This window comes from Pavona decussata, unplaced genomic scaffold, assembly GCF_977016875.1.
Source record: "Pavona decussata unplaced genomic scaffold, jaPavDecu1.1 SCAFFOLD_1, whole genome shotgun sequence".
NCBI classification, from domain to species: domain Eukaryota; kingdom Metazoa; phylum Cnidaria; class Anthozoa; order Scleractinia; family Agariciidae; genus Pavona; species Pavona decussata.
This window is the reverse complement of record NW_028145425.1, coordinates 1391073-1409141: the sequence shown is the minus strand read 5'-3', so window position 1 is coordinate 1409141 and position 18069 is coordinate 1391073. Positions and strand designations below refer to the sequence as shown.

The 18069-nt window shown below is 38.5% G+C and overlaps 1 protein-coding gene across 2 annotated transcripts in view; it reads left to right on the top strand.

Annotated features, from left to right (window-relative positions):
* Window positions 1–6207: 6207 nt before the first annotated feature.
* Window positions 6208–18069, top strand: part of LOC146490170 (netrin receptor DCC-like) — a 29056-nt gene continuing 17194 nt past the window's right edge. Inside the window, exons 1-3 of one of the 2 annotated variants that reach the window (XM_085106475.1) lie at window positions 6208–6337; window positions 15889–16140; window positions 17740–18057. In XM_085106475.1, the coding sequence (XP_084962601.1) occupies window positions 6259–6337; window positions 15889–16140; window positions 17740–18057 (649 nt within the window). In that variant the 5' untranslated portion in view covers window positions 6208–6258. Of the gene's footprint in view, window positions 6338–11628; window positions 11704–15888; window positions 16141–17739; window positions 18058–18069 lie in introns of those variants that run through there. The other variant, XM_085106546.1, reaches the window with a different exon arrangement.

Here is an 18069-nt window from a genome sequence, read left to right as displayed (position 1 = left end):
TCCAAAAGACCAGAAGCCGCAAGGTTGTTAAGAATCCTCCTTCAATGCAATTACTCCACGCACAAAGCTTTTTAGTCATCAAAACATTGCTGATGGCGTTCTCATATTCAACGAGCAAACAGTTTCTAAAACTTCAGCAACATACAAAACTTGTCAAGATTATGTGATTTTAATCTCTTATATGAATTAATCTGCCACCCTTCGCCCTGCCAGCGTTTAATAGGAAAACAACACTAATAGGAAGAGAGAGCGCAGAAAGTTAAAAATATGAATAATAGTTTCATTAATTTACCTCTGCTGTCTTATTTTAAAACCATTTCACTCCTAAAGTAAACCACGAGTGATTGGCCATCTTTCTGAGCGACAGTATTAGCAAGCGAAATACGCCAGCGCGCAAACTTAAGGAAATCATCTTCCCCACGTGAGGAGATGCAAGGTGCGTGCGGGTGGGTTGGGTGGACGTATTTCACGTGTATGAAACTATCAGTCTACTACTGAACTCGACCGAAAAACCACACTTAGAAACCACAAATGCCATTTTCTGGCAGTTTTCTTGGTATAGTAAAAACTATTGTTTAAAAGATGGCAACCAAAATTTCCGGCTTTCATGTCGAGGCAAGTGATGAAAATTTGCCAGAAAGCCCATAAATTTTCCGGGCTCTTGATTTTCACTAAAATAAACCCCCTGAATGCTGCTTGCAGACGAGAAAGTTAGTTTGACAAACTTTGACCAGGTTTTTTGACAATTCTTTACTAATTTTACTAACAAGTTTCTCAGAATGAGTTATCCTCCGCTTTTTCTCAACCGAGTAAAACCGAACTTATCTGCCACATTCTCCGCGGCTGTCGAAGGGGAATGCCCAAAGGAATAAAGAGAGCCTTCAGGCTACAACTCCAGCGGAAATGTCTGCGTGAAGTTGTAATGATGAAGAAATGGTAAACGGCAAATCGGTACAACTATCAACTTATGTATGCCCTCGGGAGGTTTGCTACGCAGTCAAGAAGCTAGAACTTCTCTTGGCTATCGCCGCAAGCAACCCTTATCCTTCTCTGTTGCCTTGCAAGTGGCCAGTTGCCATTTCTTAAGTGTTGTTACTCAAGTGTTCTCGATGAAGAAGTGGTTTATGCTGAGATTAAACATTTTCTTTCAAAAGATGGTTTCCTTCGTAACGCCAACACAGCAATTTGGGCACGGAACAAATTTCACTTGACAAAAACGGTATTTTGAAAATCATTGTTTCAGCTCGTGTATGGGCATTTTTTCGTGGTAAGTTATCGTTCGCTAGTTCAGTTTTCGCAGAAGACAAAGACCTTCTCAAGCAATACGTGGCGACTGGAACAAAGCCTTTCGCAGTGCAAGCGAGCAACTGTTCATTGACAAGTATCCTCGTGCCCGTATTCGTGATTCAGACATTTTTCTCGGTAACGGTCTGACTCCAACAAATATGTTTGAGGAGGGAAAAAAGGAAGGGATGGTCAATACCGCAATACCACGAAAAAATGTTTCAAAATCCGTAATTTCGTGTCAAAAACTGACGAGATAGCCACGAAGCCACGTTTACGAATTCACGCCGGTTAATTCCCTACCACAATACCCTAAACCTCCATTTCTCCATCTTTAAAGTCGATTGGTATAACTTACCAATATATTTTACTTTATAGGTTTACTTTACGTTTGCTAACTTGCTTTGATTCACAACGGTGGAACCGCTCTATCGAATCCAAGCTAAGTTTACTTTGACAGGAAGGTTTGTTACACAGGCAAACTCAGTCGATTTTTTAGGTCTACGATCTTCTTATCTCAAATACGTTACGATATTAATTTTGAGACCAAAAACCGAACAGGCAAATTTGTGGCACTGATGAGTTATAATTACTTTTATTTCTACAGGCGTGTTACATAGAGGACCAAGAAAATCAGGCTAACGGTGAAACAAAAACAGAGACAACAGTATTACACGCAAGAGAATGTGTCACAAAGTTAAATAGGCTCTCCAAGCGTACACGGAAAGCCCAAATCAAAAAGAACGTTTTATGTTTACTTCACCGTTTTTTACAGCTCACAGTGTATGAAATGAATAGACGTGTCTGTGGTAATCGTATGTGTTCATTTTGAGTTGCGGTATTGTGGGCTTACCATACTAGGGAAGTTTGATTTACCACCGTATCATACGCCAAGGATAATAAAACGAAGTTTGTAATCCTAGCACTATGTAGAATGTTGTCACATGAACCTGTTTAATGGCCTTGACCCAGGCGATTCTCCTGTAGCTCAGTGGTAGAGCATCCGAATTAGCAATTGGAAGGTCTTAGGTTCGACTCCTGTCTTTAGAACTAGGATTTTCTTTTTCCGAGTAGGGTTGTCCATATTAAGCTCAATGTTTCACACTATTATGCGAATTCTTTATGCCCAACAAATGTCACTCTTATGCTCAAATTACATCACTATTTTGCTCCATAGAACTAATTTTTTTTGCGATTTTCCTTGCTCGATTGTTGAGACGACTCAGCCGAGAAGGCAACTGACAATGTCGTAGAACTGGAACTGCTGAAGGCCATGTTTTTACAAATTTCTAACCAAGGCCTGGTCTTAAAATGTGGTATCTGGGCCTGTGTCTTGTGTGGGAATTCTATAGTTTTGGCAAAGTTCTTATATAACACAAAGAGTCGAAGAAACTTTGCACTATTATTCCAGCATAATCAGGGTTTTTTTTTTGTCTTGCGATCACTACTTTGATCAAAATTATGCCAGCACAATGTGGATAACCCCATTTCTGAGTATGCTTGTGTCACTGACAGAAAAAAAGCATCTATCAGCCGGACATCTGCCGCACTTCCGCTTCTTAGAGCGATTCATCTTTAATAACAGATTTCCTGAGAGATGATCTAGTTGAAGCCTTGCCGACAGGAAACGGGTATTAGTTGAGATATTTGTTGAGGTTTTCTGAAGGAATAATCTTTGCCCAGTCATGTTTCTTTGTGTACTACAATCCTGGCCAATTGGTTTCTAGACACGACGTTTTTTTTACAAGTTTTGTTGTGAAATTCACAACCTGACCGATAGTTTAAGGTCCCAAAAATAATCTTAGAAACTTATTCCCCCCCCCCCCCCCCCTTAAACAGCCATGTCTTACTCCTGACTCTCAACATTGTTTAGGGGGGAGGGGAAAAAAGAATTTTTATCTTTAAGTAAAAAAGGCCAAGTGTTCCGATAGTTTTGGCCAGAATTGTAGGCCTTAGTTTTGATTCGCAACAACGGCTGGCGCTAATCGATTCTAACCAATCAAGCAGCGAGCTAAGTATATATACTTTTTATTTTGTAAAATACAGCAAGATAAATAATACAGTCGAACCTCTCCTTACGGACACCTCTCATACGGACACCTCTCATACGGACACCTCTCTATTACGGACAGTTTTCTATGTCCCGACAAAGTTCTGACATATTTTCTTAAAAAAAAAAAAACTCCAGAATACGGACCTTCTGTACTACAGACAACGGACACTAAATCTCGGCCCCAGAGAGCAAATACATATCAACTTAACCTATTTATTACGGGCTCTCCAGTCGCTGTATGTCAAATAATGACTCGCGAGAGCTGTCCAAAAGAATATTACAGATTTTTTTAAGGCCTGAATGACCACAGTACATGTAGAAAGAAGTTTACCCTAATTGCTATTCGCTGCAGTTGAAACGGCATTGAAAGACGTTTCCCAGAAATGAACTGTAGTACAATGTACGTTTTTAGGTGCAGCAATGCGTTGTAGTTTGTTTCACAGTAAGACAGTGTCTGAATACTATATGTTGATAAATTTCAGATGCATGTGCGTGCCTGTTTTTAGGCATTAGACACTTTAACACTGTCAATGGAAGGTTAAAATTGACGTCATCGTAGTGACCTCTATAAAACGGACACCTCTCTGATAAGGACACTTTGCTTTGTCCCTTCGGCTTTCGTATTAGAGAGGTTCGACTGTAGACTGTACATGTATGTTTGGATTTACGGGCCTTAAGAATCGAGAGACGAGATCTGTTGACCTGAAGAATCCTCAGCACTGACCTACTCGACAAACACAAGCGAATAACCATTGCGCGCAAATAAATCATTTGAAAAAGAAAGAATTTTGAAAAGAACGGACCAAAGTTTTCACGGAGTGGTAATTTTAAAAGCCTTTAAAACACTGCCAAATTAAATAGGCACCCCTGACAACTGTAAGTTTTGGCAGACATGACTGGTATATAACCTAGACCTTGAACAACCTAAAATCACAGCACTTTGCCTGCGGCAACTAACCTAAACGCAATCATAAAATGTTATGCTCGTAGTCTAATGAACTTGTCAACAACATGCTACTTCAAATTTTCACCAAGCTATCCCAGAAAGTAAAAATCGGTGCCGCTAAATTCCTGACATTTTCTCTTTATCACTTTATTTTTTCAAACATTCTCGCGGTAATTTCGGCGATCCGCAAACCTAAAACTATAGTACCCTACTCCCTGCTAAACGTCTCGAAAGTTCATTCTACCAAAATACCCGCTGTACTAATAATCCTTAACTAGGAAGTACGTTTATGGATCAATCTCTTTATTTAAAACTTTGGTTTCTTAAGTGGAATCAATTAAGAGCTTTAAGAATAGCAATCTTGATCATGAGCGTGTAAGTGGGCACTGGCCAGCAGCCATCAGGGCGGCCTACTGAGGCAGTTGCTTGCCAAGGTCAGCTTAATCCAATAAGTAGCTAAAAAATGACTTCGGCCGTGCGCTAAGCCATAATAGTTGTTAGTGTCATATCAAGTGTAAGAAATATTCTTTCTTTTCTTGAGCTGAACTACTATGCAGTTGGTTATATCATATTTGATCGTCATGCGGTATAGCGAGCGTTCGGATTGCGTTAATTTGTTGTCTTTTCACTTTTCACTTATAATTTCCCTAGTCTTATCATTCACCTCTGAAAATCATCCTACGCAATTCTTGTTATTTATTTAAATAAATGTATTTGAAAGCAATATGACTAATATATATCAACTCATATTTGACGGCAGGGGGCAAAGAAAATATTTAGAAATTACTGTGCCTGCTGTATCAGCAGACTTCGACTACACTCTTTTTTTTTATAAGAACCTTTTTTTTATAAGAACGTTGAGGCTGAGATAAGCTAAAATTTAAGAACAAACTAAGAACATTACCCAGGCTGAAGGTCAGTTAAGAACATTCAAGCTTTGTTGCACTCGCTACACATGATGATTTTCTGCATTTTAGCCACAAAATCTGGTAAGTTTAATGCCACTAACCTCTGTGGTCGATACTTTTCGTAAAGCCAAATTTACCGAGGGTTGGCTGTCCCGACATCTTGTACTCAGCACTAGAGTGCATGTAAGCCGCGCAACAGAGCATGTCACAAGCCGACTTGACTTCACATTATGGGGGGCACATATTGCTCTTTGGTAGGTGTCTTGGTCACGTCCGCGTAGATTTATTGAAATACTATAACAGGTAACTTAAGAACATCTTATTATTGCCAAAAAAAAAAAAAAAAGAACGTTCAGCCTCAGCCTTAAAATTAGACGTTCTTAATAAAAAATAAATAAATAAATAATAATAATAATAATAATAATAATAATAATAATAATAATAATAATAATAATAATAATAATAATAATAAAAGATTGTATGTAAGGTCGCAACGCAGCATCGATATTGCATAGATTTTTTATCTTTTTTCTCTTTTATTCTTTGCTTGTCCTAATTTGTCTTTGTGCTCAGATTGTACGGGCCTGCTGTTTGTATAAAAGACGTTTTTGATTTTACAGGATCTGTGCATTCTACCAGTACCATTGTTTTGTTTTATGTTTTTAAGAAAGTGGGAGGCAAGAGAGGTTATTTCCTGCTTGTTTTCAACCGATTTCCAATCCACAATTCGGGAAATTTAACTTGTAAAGGTTTAAAAAAGGAATTAAATCATATCAACTGAACAAGTAGGATAAATATTGTAACAACAGCAACAACAAGAATGATTAACAACTGAGGGCCAGGCAATTGAAACTAGACAAGGCTAGCTTGTGGCCAGTATCCTTTGACACAAACATCCTACACGATGACACAGCGCGCGTTGATCTGACCACGTGCCTACGAACTACGTGTGTAAATTGAAACCAAAAACTGCCGCTTCTTTGGACTTGCATCATTATAGGCTTCCATCACGGCAAGTCACATTACACAGTCCCACCCTTCATCACTGAACAGGAATTTCAGGCATAATGGAGAGAGCTTTCATTGTCGCGACTGTTGCTGCCATTGTGGTCTTACACTTCTGTGTCCAAGTACAAGGCAGTGATGGTAAGTAATTTCTAGACCATATCAGGGGGTGCAGTTTATTGCATGTTTTTGTTACCTTGTAGGATCCTTAATAGCAGCTTAATTTTTGGCACTAAACCTATAAATTAAAAATTATCTTACTCTGTTAGCAATGATGTTTCTAATAAAAAAAAAATGAGAAGAGGAAGGACAAGTGAGACTATGGAGCAAATTAATGAATACGAACATAGAAATGAAGGTGTTCAAAACTGATGAACGTTTGCAGATAGGATTTTAGGGTCTTCTCAACCAACGCCGATTTTTATTGGACTTCACTGAGGTTGGTTTTAAATCAAAACAACTTCTCGTCAGTGGCCAATTTAAAAGTATCTATAAAGTAAGAAAACAGTTCCTGAACGAAACTTTGATAAGAACATCTGTAGAACTCGAGTTAACATGGATATCGCTCCCATACTTTTTATACCGACCCAGAGAAATTTTAGTCAAGCTCCCTAGTTTGTTGTCTTTTAATCTTCAATCAGGATTAAACTGCCAAATAGCAGCAATGGACGGTGATTATTGCTTGATAAATTCATGAGGCCGGCAACACCATGATGATCTGCCGGTACGACGGTTTGACATGAGGATTTCGCATTAACAGCCTTCTAACAGGAAATAGTTTCCATTTACTGTAAAACGCAAACCAAAAAAATACTTAAGAATTTACAAATGACTGTAAATGTCTCAGTTCTAAGTTATGTGTCTTTCTTATACAAGAAGCATTATAGTTATATCACTAGCAAAGGTAGGGTCAGACAAACTAATTTATAACAAAGTGAAAGGCTAAAAGGCCAGACTCTCAGTTTTCTACGTTCTGCAATGATGAGTGACACATTGTATCTTGCACGCCTTCACATCCCAGATTGGAGAGCTTGCTTACAGGCTAGGGAAGTCTACACAACTCTCTGACCCACATGTTTGCTGCCGTTCATCTCGATATTTTGATTAATTCAGCTTCTTGTACATAGCACACAGCATGAAATCACAAATTTACGCAACCGTAATGATCGCGATCTTAACGAGGATCTTTACATTTACGTAAAGTCCGGCTTTATAATGCATTGTGGTCTGCGATGGTGCGTAAAGATTTTAGAGACTCGTTAGACCTCCTAAATTTACGTATCTTTACGCAATGTTTAAACATACGTGAATTTGGAAATTAATGCTGTGAATTTGTAACCGGTTAACACAATGATTCAAATGTTTTGGAGAATTTTCTTGATAATAAGCCCTCTCAATATCCTTACCGTCTGGTGTGTTATTTTGATCTCACAGTAGGTTCTGAATCATTGTCTGGGCCGTGAAATAAGCTTCACCGTTACGCATGCGCAATGAACGGGTTATCGCAATGTGTGGAAATGTCACTCGCTTGTTCTATCAGCACTCGTTGGGCCGTAAACTTTCAGCAAATGTAGCGTACTCTTACGGCTTGCTTAAGTTTTCCTCCTTCTTGAATTACGATGCACGGTTTTGGGGTTCAACTTGATTAAAAGAAATAGCCTAAAGAACACTCGACCGCCGAAAAAGAGGATATTTGGGATTTCCAGAGTCTCACTTCCATGAACTAGACAAGTTTTCGAACGATGAAACCGAATTGCTGGCTCCACATGAATTTTTGACTAATGGAATAGAGAACACCATGTTGTTTTCAATAAGGTTAATGCTGTAAAATATACCTCTCTCAGTCTCTCTTAGTTCTGTATTCACGAGTTGGCTCACAGGAGCCTTTGATTGTATTGCCGGGCCCGACCATTTGTTCTTGCTGCAAGATGTTGCGTTTATTAAATGTTTTCAAGTGTTTTCCCCTTTTTAACATTAAAAAGGTCTAAAAACTCTAAAAGAGATATGCAACGTCCAAAAGATGGCTAACAACTGCTTTTTTGCCATCGCTTTGCACTGCATTATTACTGTTACAACTTTCTTTCTTTCTTTCTTTATCGACAATTGTCTATAATTGGTTACTTGTTTGGTCTTAGGTTTTACGGAGAGGCCTAATGCCAAACTCCTTTCATCTTTTATGGGGTATCGGTGGGCGTAGAAAGACAAATATAGAAAAACAGCGTAACGTAACGTAACATGTCTAGTGTGAAAGTGCAATGTTCATAATTCTTATAGCGTGCAGCAGAATTGTTCGTTGTATACTACTTGAGCCTTTGCCGGTTTGTCTTTCTTTCTTTCTTTCTTTCTTTCTTTCTTTCTTTCTTTCTTTCTTTCTTTCTTTCTTTCTTTCTTTCTTTCTTTCTTTCTTTCTTTCTTTCTTTCTTTCTTTCTTTATTTATTTCTTTCTTTCTGTTTAGAACAGTCCATAGCTAGTGACTGTGTTTCAGAATTTGCAAAAAAGCAAAGTTTCGATCCTCCTTTAATTCTGAATCGCAAGTTGGGAGTTACTTTAGGCAATTGCAACGTCATGTTCAGTTCTCTGAGAGAATGACAAAGCATTCAGTTTGGCATGATTTCAGTTTTCGTTTGTTTATTTATTCCCACTGCGCAAATAGGAAATATTGGATTTCTGTTGACCACCCAAAGTTTACCAATTTTAAACTGGGAAGACTACTGATCCATATTTCCGATGACAAGGGCGCAAGATCCCCAAAGAGAATTTCCTTCCTGTGTTCCAAAGGGTCATTGTTTTTCATACACGATTAGCTTCGGTTATCTTAACCCGTTATCAGACCTAATTTTTGCAGCGGTCTCAGTTATTTCCGCTCCTCGAGAAAAAATCTTTCAAACTTGACCTCCAACATAAAAAAAAAATTCCATTGCAATGGTGTTTGAATTCAGCGTCACAACGCAAAATAAAGTACGACATCTTGCAACATGAACAAATGGCCGGGCCGTTGCAAAATAAAGTAGAAATTATGCTGAATTCTATCAAAAATAGAAGTGCTACAAAGTTCATGCTGTGTCGCACGCGAGCACAGAGCTTCAAAAGGAAAGGAAACGTTCAAGTGTGGCTTTTATATCAGATTTTGATTTCCACAGAATGTCCAAGGATATTAGCTTCTTTCAGGGGCGTGTTTAAGGGGATTGAAACCCCCTGCTAAGAAAGCTTAAAAAGACAGGAAATCTCTTATTATGTAGTCTATCATTGTCATGACTATGGGAGTTATTTTATAAAGCACGATGAAGACCTTAGAAAAGGAGGTTTAAGAGGGTTAGAGGGCTTATCACAAAACCCAAGTCAAGTCTACAACGCCTGAATTGCCTGGAATATAACACGTGCAGGGTTGTGTATCACAAATTAAATGCGTTCAACCTCTTTCTCAGGGACCCAGAGAACGAGCTTGAAATGCGTTGTCACCAAAGAGGGGCATCCCACGCTCCACATTTCGGGAAATATCTCCCCAAAAGATCTTACCCGCCTCTGATATTCGGATTTAGGGGTTAAGAAATTTTACACTCTCAAGCTTTATACTTCAGCAAAATGACAGCTCAAAATTTCGTAACGCACTGGTCGTGAAATTAATTCCTTTCGTTATCGGAGGGGCATATATGTCGCTAAAATTCGAAAAAAGGTCAGCTGGTCTCAGCTGATATTTTGTGAAGCCAATAACAGCGCATAAATTCGTGAAATAAGGTTTCATTCCCGAAAACTTTCTTCAACTTTAATTTTCAGGAAAAGGATCCGAACAGATCAACTTTTATTAGCTCACACATTACGATATACCTTTTCAAAGACATAAAACCATCTGGGAACAGATGAGGCAATGAATACTTTAAAAATGTTTTTGTTCGGTACTGCAACAATACACATTGATGAAACAGGAAGGGGACTAGGCGACCGATTTCGCGAACATCTTCGAGACGTTGAAAGATATGGCACGGATGCATCAACAAGTAAACCAGTCGCTCGACCCTTTAGTCTACCTAACCACTCTTACAAACACATGCCAGTCTGTGACAGTTCTCTTCATCATGCTAACACAGAAACCCACAAAACTTTAGAGCAGAAATTTATTTTCCAAATTGGCATTCTTAATCCCCACGGAATCAACAAACGCTTTTCATTCAACTAATTTATTCTTGAAAGAAATGTGATGGTATATTTCCAGCCTGGTGAATGAATGAGAATGATGTATTATTCTAGAAAGTGACGCAGGCATTCTTGTTTTCCACGTTATCAGTCCCACCAGTAGAGCGAGAAGCTCGACTGCTCACTATATAAACACATATACAAACCACAATTAATCGATTCGCTCTGACGAAGGGTTAACGCTCGAAAGGTCAGCGCTCGAATCTCTTTACAGTGGCCAATTTGCCTTTAGTTATCAACTTTTTTGTGTTTTTGTGTTCTTTGTCTACTTTTGTTCATCGTTATAAGTATTTTGCCAGTGTTCTAGAGATATAAAAATACGCTTAAATTGGATAAATTACTTCTCGTAAATTGGTATCAGTTCTCCCTGCTCAATGCTTATAGCATTATTATTAGTATTATTATTATTATTATTATTATTATTATTATTATTATTATTATTATTATTATTATTAAACTATGAAATGTTGAGTAGTTTGGACGAAAACTCGAAAAACGCAAACCATATTAGACATTTTCAGATCATTTTCTCTTTTGTTTGACGCCCCCTTCGCTGATTACCTTTTCAATTCACCGCCGGCGGCGTAGTCAAGGTCCCGGATATGTCGTTGCATTCTGGGCGATGGCTCGAAACGATATTCAGTTCTCGGTACAACATTACTAAGCCTAGCAAAGTTGTAGCCACCTTTGCTGTATCTGCTGTGTTCGCCAACATGGCTAATACCCCTTGGGTCGGAGTGACACACGGGCACATGCTACGAGATGGACATTATAAAGCTATTTTTAACTTATTTATTATGCATCTCTCGTCTCACTTTCCGTATTCTGCTCAGGGTTTGCTAAAATATGTGGTATTTTGCCGGCAGAATACTCAAAGCCGCGGGTGACGAATTATGTTCGAAATTCTGCTTCCAGAATTTATCCAAGCCTTTTACAGCCTCTCCACATTCCATCGTTATTTTTCGTACATTTGCGTAAAAACCTTTCCAGTTTTGTGTAAACCAGTTTTTAATCCTAACACAATGGAGTCTAGAAACATATTACAACAACTCCTGCGAAAAAAAAAAAATTAAAAAAATTAAGGCTAAAATGACGACACTAAAAACGGCTGCGAGGGAGACTAAACAATAACACGTGAGCGTCAGTTGATGCCCACAAGTAAATATTCTTCCGGATCAACTTCCCACGTGTCTAAGCACAGTGCATTAAAGCTTGGTCATGGAAAAGTGACTATCAGGCATGATGGAGAGAGTTTTCATTGCTGCGACCATCATCCTTTTCCTAAATTTCTGTGTGCAAGTACAAAGCAGCGGTGGTAAGTTATTATCAAACCTTAACAGGGAGCACAGTTGATTGGATGTTTTTTTTTTTATTCTTGGTGCGTTTTAGCGTTTTCCTAAAATATCTCTTCGATATTTCAAGTAATCCTCTGAGAATTCCTTAATATCTTTGTGGTAAAGATTTCTTCAATCTCTGACAATTAATTTGTAAAATTCTCACACAGTAAGAATGTTTGTAAAAGAGAAGGATGAGATGGGGAACGGGAGAGAACAGTACAGAAAGATTTTGGAAAGATTTGAAGGCGTGGGAAAACTGGCGTAAGCTAGGGAGACCTGGAAATTTGAAGACAATTATTTATTCATAGGTTATCTCAACCACGGCATTTTGACGTAAACAAGAAAAACCTCGGGGGCTACTAGCCTTTCAGGGAAACATGCCCACATTGTTTCCTTTAACCTGAAGGAAAAAGAACAGACCTTATTCCAAAATGGCCACCATTTTAATATTTTTTGATATTTAAATCCGTCCTTCAAATTAAATGAAAATTTCACCTTGAACGAGGCAAAAAGGGCTAATTGGAATGCGAACAAAAGAATAGAAAAATTAAGCCATTTTGGAATGATGGTTATTATCAGTAATAAAAACTGCGACGTTTCCGTTGAGAGGAACACGAATAGCTCCGATAGAAGTTTTCATACCATGACAGATAAAGCAAATTCTTTTCATTTAAGAGATTTTCCAAAATTTGTTTTAAAAGACTATCAAACAATTTCATTCATGTTTAGTTAAAGCAACTTTGTATTTGTTAAAAGCAGGCTAAAAAATAACACATACTATCGCGTGTTACACAAAAGAAAGCTTAATTCTATTGCTTTTATGGGCGTGGACGCTTTTGAAATTTGCCACATCCTTCAGAATGTTTTGATGAGCGTTTTTAGTCTCTATTTTTCTTACTCCCCGACAAAATAACAAAGGAATGGATTCATAACTAAATTACCATGTGTTTTATAGTTCTAAAAATAATAATTAAAGAAAAGAAAGGAACAATAGGACGCACATTTCAAAACCCGACAGACCTGTTGGCAGCGGTTCGATCCCAGCCGTCCGGCCGGAATATGACGCCAGAGTAAATAAAAGAGTTCTCGATTCAAAGCTTCAGGGTATATCGTTGTACGTCTGGATTCTATTGAAATCGCCTGTCTGTAGGGATCGTGTCTAAAAGTACACACGAGTGACCACGAGTGACCACGAATGACCACGAGTGACCACGAGTGAGAATAACATGAAAATAGTAACTGACGTCATAATGTCGTCATTTTTATCAAATAGCCACTATTAAACCGCAAAAGGAACTTTCTCATAATTAGACTAGTTTCATGCTTCTAGCATGTGTTGAGGCGTGCACCAAATTTACATTTAGTCCACTTAAATGGCCGCGTGGGAATTTTAACCGGATTCATTATACCTGTATTTATACTCGAAGGATATTTCTTCGTCACCACCGCTGTTTCACCAACAACAGCCTTTTCATGCTAGAAGTATGAAACTAGTCAATTATTCTTTTACTGAAAAAATCTTTTCGCATTAGCAAAGCAGGATAGAGGGGGGTGGGGAAGTATAGAAAAGGCGGGAATAATATTTTACAGTCGAAAAAGCGCGAAGACATGGAAGAGGCAAAGTCAACAAAAGGGGAGGGGGGGGGGGGGTTGGAATAAATGGTAAAGAAATGCGGTCAATTTAGACCCCCCCCCCCCTCCCTTCTTAGCATCCGCTCCCTCCCCTGTCTCTTGGAAATGCCTTTAGTATCATTTGCGGTTAAATAGTGGCTGTTTGATAAAAATGACGTCATTATGACGTCAGTTACTATTTTCATGTTATTCTCACTCGTGGTCATTCGTGGTCACTCGTGGTCATTCGTGGTCACTCGTGGTCACTCGTGTGTACTTTTACACACGATCGTCTGTAGGCAAGATGACCTAGAGCCGAAATTATTGCTATGCAAGCCGCGTGCGCATGTGTGGTATGTTTTCGTAAAACGTACTTCTTTCAGCAAATTATGCGTACTTTGCTAAAAAAAAAAAAAAGACGTCGTTGCGACGCTAGCTTAACCTCATTATTAAGTCATAAAATTTGTAAACCTTTGTTGAAATATGTAAATACTATAAAGAACAAGATCATCAAAAAGTTGCAACATTATTACAGAAGTAAAAAAGTTACACAAAAAGTTTAGCACGTATGGATTCGGTCTGGATTTTTAAATTCTTGATGAAAAGCAATTGAAAAACTAAACAATTAAATTTACTCTGGTAATTTTTAAAATTCTAAATTGGCTCTCTTTCAAAAGGTTGTTGTTGCTATTCTGAGTTTCTAAGAAGTGACAACCAATTGCCGAAGTTTTGTGATCAGCAATGCGTTACTGAAAGCGTCGGGCTGTGTACCCCCCGACCAATAATCTGCATCGCACAGATCACACGAATAAAGGTAAAAAACTCACTGCTGATTCACACATGACTCAAATGAAGTACGTAATTTAGTATTAGGTTAAATTTTACCAACTTTCGCCCTAAATGTTCTGCCTTTCTTGCCCATCCTGTGCAACCACTAAATGAAAACAAAAACATTAGGTATGTGAAATTTAGCCCAAGCGCGTTTTAAGGTACATCTCGTATATCTGTTAAGATTACTGTTACCATGAAAGAAGAATTGAAGGAGACGGGGAGTGAAATCGCTTTCAGTAGGAATAGAATAATCATCATTCTCATTCATTCACCAGGTTGGAAATACAGCTGTTTCGACAAAGGTTGTCCAGAAAACAGCGTAAAAGCGTACGCGACACTGCCGAAAGGTAGTATGGGAAATACCACTAAATTTCAATAAAAGCTTAAAATCCGTATTGCCCGCCATCTCGCGTCTTCGCTGTACGGTCGAGGCATTATGGATTCTGAGCTTTTATTGAACTTTATTGGGCATTTTCCAGACTACCTTTCGGCATTGTCGCATACACTTTTACGCCTTTTTTTTTGGACAACCTTTGACGAAACAGTTGTATTTCCAGCCTTGTGAATGAATGAGAATGATGATTATTCTAGAAAGTGACGCAGGCATACTCGGAAAAAAGAAACCCGAGTGCTCCTATCAGGAGTCGAACCTAAGACATTCAGGTTACTAGTTCGGATGCTCTACCACTGAGCTACAGGAGACTCGTGAGAGCTAAGGCCATTAAACTGGGTTCATGGGACAAACATCCTGCATACTGCTAGGATTTGAAGGGTTATTGTTGACACAACTGAAGCATTCAGTTTTAACTATTCTGGGGATTCAAGTATGCTCTTTAGCCATTCAAAATCGGTGATCAGACAAACACATATTATGTGATTGTTTCAATAAATGACACCAAAATAGGTATCAATACCCGTTTAAAGATTGTGGCGTAGGGATACATTTCCGTTTTACTTTTTCAAAATCCTACTATTAAAGAACACTGCCTGAAGCATGAGACGAACAGTTTTACAGGATATGCCAATGGAATTTTTCGTTTCCCTTTGCCCGGCAGGTCTAATTTAGACTACGAATAAACCATTGTTTTCACCTCAGAGCTGAAAACGCAAGCGCGCGCGAAGCATGCGCGGGAAACAATTTTCTCGCGCGCTCGCGTGGCAAGTCGTTCGTTTTACTAAAGGCTCTGCTCGTATTCTAGACTGACACAATTCTGTTAAAAATTAGAACGCCCTGATGTAGACAAATAGTTAACATCAAACAAAAGTACCTTCAGTGGTTAAACTAAGAACGCGCTAGTTCATGTAGGGAATTTCAATTAACAAAGTAGAAAAAAAAACTAACTTCACCAAAGTAAATCCTTGATAATCAGTTAATGTTTAGTTGAAGTTTTGACACCAGACCAGTCAAGTGAATGGACAAATTTTAGGAAAGTACTGCTCAGTAGCTTTCATTTGAATGGTCACACTTTAATATGTTATCCACAGACTCAAAAGTTAGAAACACCTTGTAGAGTAAAACAGCACCACAGGAAAGAACTTTTCAGTCTAGCTTTCACTTGACTGATCACACTTTACGATTTTATCCAAAAACTCAAAAGTGAAACGTCATTGCCATTTCATGCCTCAAGTTTTAACTGTGTCCAGTGAAACATTAAACACAAAGGTGGTCTTTACATTCACTTTGATATGTTTAAATATCTTTTTCTTTTTCTGTGTCACAGGTGCCTCATCCACGAGCGGCTTGGAATGTGAAATAAGGGCTTCCTGTTCCCCGTCATGTGACTGTCGTTACTCCAATCAGATGACAGTTGCCCCAGACTCCAACGTGAATGTAAACTGCTCGATCGAAAATGGCAAAACTACACTTGGCATGACATGGCAACAAGTGAAGGAAAGTGTAAAGGCCAATGCTGGCCTGGTTTTACAGCATATCAGGAATTCAACATGTCGATGCACCCGTATACACTTCACAAGTAAGTTACGCTTTTCATTCACCTAGATATCTACGGTGCGATACTCAAACGCGTGAGAACTTAATGGAATTTATTCTAGGCCACAACAAACTTACGCTTATGTTGCGAACCGAGATTTGCAAAGGAGGACTAGTGACGAGGCTGCGTGATATCACTATCCAATTACAATTCGAAGATGAGTTTGAGCACGTGAAAACCATCTCAAGGTGGAATTAGAATCTTTTTTTAAATTTTTTTTTAAGAACTCCCCTCAAACTGTGATTGTAAGATGAAAGATGAAAGCAGGATGAAAGTATTCAACGACGGTGACGGGTAAAAAATAATATTTTTACGCCTAGAAGAAAGTCAAACTAATCTTGCTGTCAGTCAATGACTGATTAAATCTGATTTCCGGCTTTCCACCAGACACTTTTAGCTATCTGGGCAGCCTCGTTCCAGGATGCCATTAGTTCTGCAAAAGCTTGATCAAGGAATAGAGCTCAAACAAACTATTTTAAACGCACACGCACCCCAATGCAAGGATCACAATAGTTTACGCTTGCTGGTTATCATTGCACTTGCGTCTCTAGCAAAAATCAGGCTTTTGAAATTTAACAATGGAGCAAATATCCACTAGTGGGTATTCTGTACTTGTAGTTGTGCTTGTGTTGATTTTTGCACGCAACAGGGCTCTTGGCTTGGGGCTTACACTTACATTCGATTGCACATGACGCTAATGACTTCCATTAACAGGGAAGATAGACAATATTCGTAAAAATATTAAAAGGTGAGGAGTAAAGTGCCCTGAAAATTATTGCACAACAAATGCTGAGCTTTACGACCCCGCTCAAGATGTTATTCACAATAATATGGTGATGGATTTCATCGTTACTTGTAATCTGGACGTGCAGACTGCAGGGCTTGAAAGGTTATATCCCCAATAAACTGATTTTTTAGAACACTGTTGATGGTTTGAAGTCTTTGTCCTTTCTCCCGTATGTACAAACTAAATAGATATATGAAAACGAGTTGCAAAGCATGGCTCTTTCATACCTTATTCAGTCTTACTAATTTTTCACGCACTTAATTTCGCGAGTATTAATTTTCGCGATGACAAGAATAATTCGGGTAAAAGTGTACTGAATTTCACGATTTTGTCGGTGTTTTTATATTATTTTAAAAACCCTGAGCTGAGGGCACGTGTCACAAAGAATAAGAAAATACTGAAAAGATACAAATGTCTGTTTCAATCTAGCTACAAGGAGCCTGCAAATGGAAACTTAGATGACTGTACTAAAAAGGTTTTGGCCGAATTACCAACCGAAGAAAACAGTGAATCGGAGGAAGAGTTATAGTCGAAAACAATACCGGAAAGATGTTTTAAATTTCACGCGCAGATAGTTACAGTTTTAATTCAGAACATAAGAGGCTGTTCCTGAAGAACAATCCACCACAAGGCCCGGTTAACTCAGAACATTTAAAATTCTTACTGCTTTGTTGATATCATACGGTATTTAAAAATTTCGCGATTTTTTTGAAAGCGCGAAATTTGCGAAAATTAGTAAGACTAAGGTACATGCGTTCATAATTGTAACTTAAAGTCTGCTTTTTTTTTTCTAGGAGAGCTACAGTTAATATTTAGCACGACCTCGCCAAGGCACATTTACATGAACGAAACAAGAAATTTGAAATGCGTTTTCAGGGGCTGGCCTCTTCCTCGTGTAGCTTGGTACAAGAATGACCGACCAATCATCAATGGATCTGAAGGTTTTTACTTCACACAGAGGTTGTCAGGAGTTGATCAGGATACTTTACATCATGTTCTTCACATTCCACCAGGCCGAGAAGAATATGAAGGATATTATTCCTGCGTTGCAGAAAATAACATTTCTGGCTGGTCGAATAAACAGTCCTCCTGGATTCAGGTGATATATGCATGTAAGTGATCGG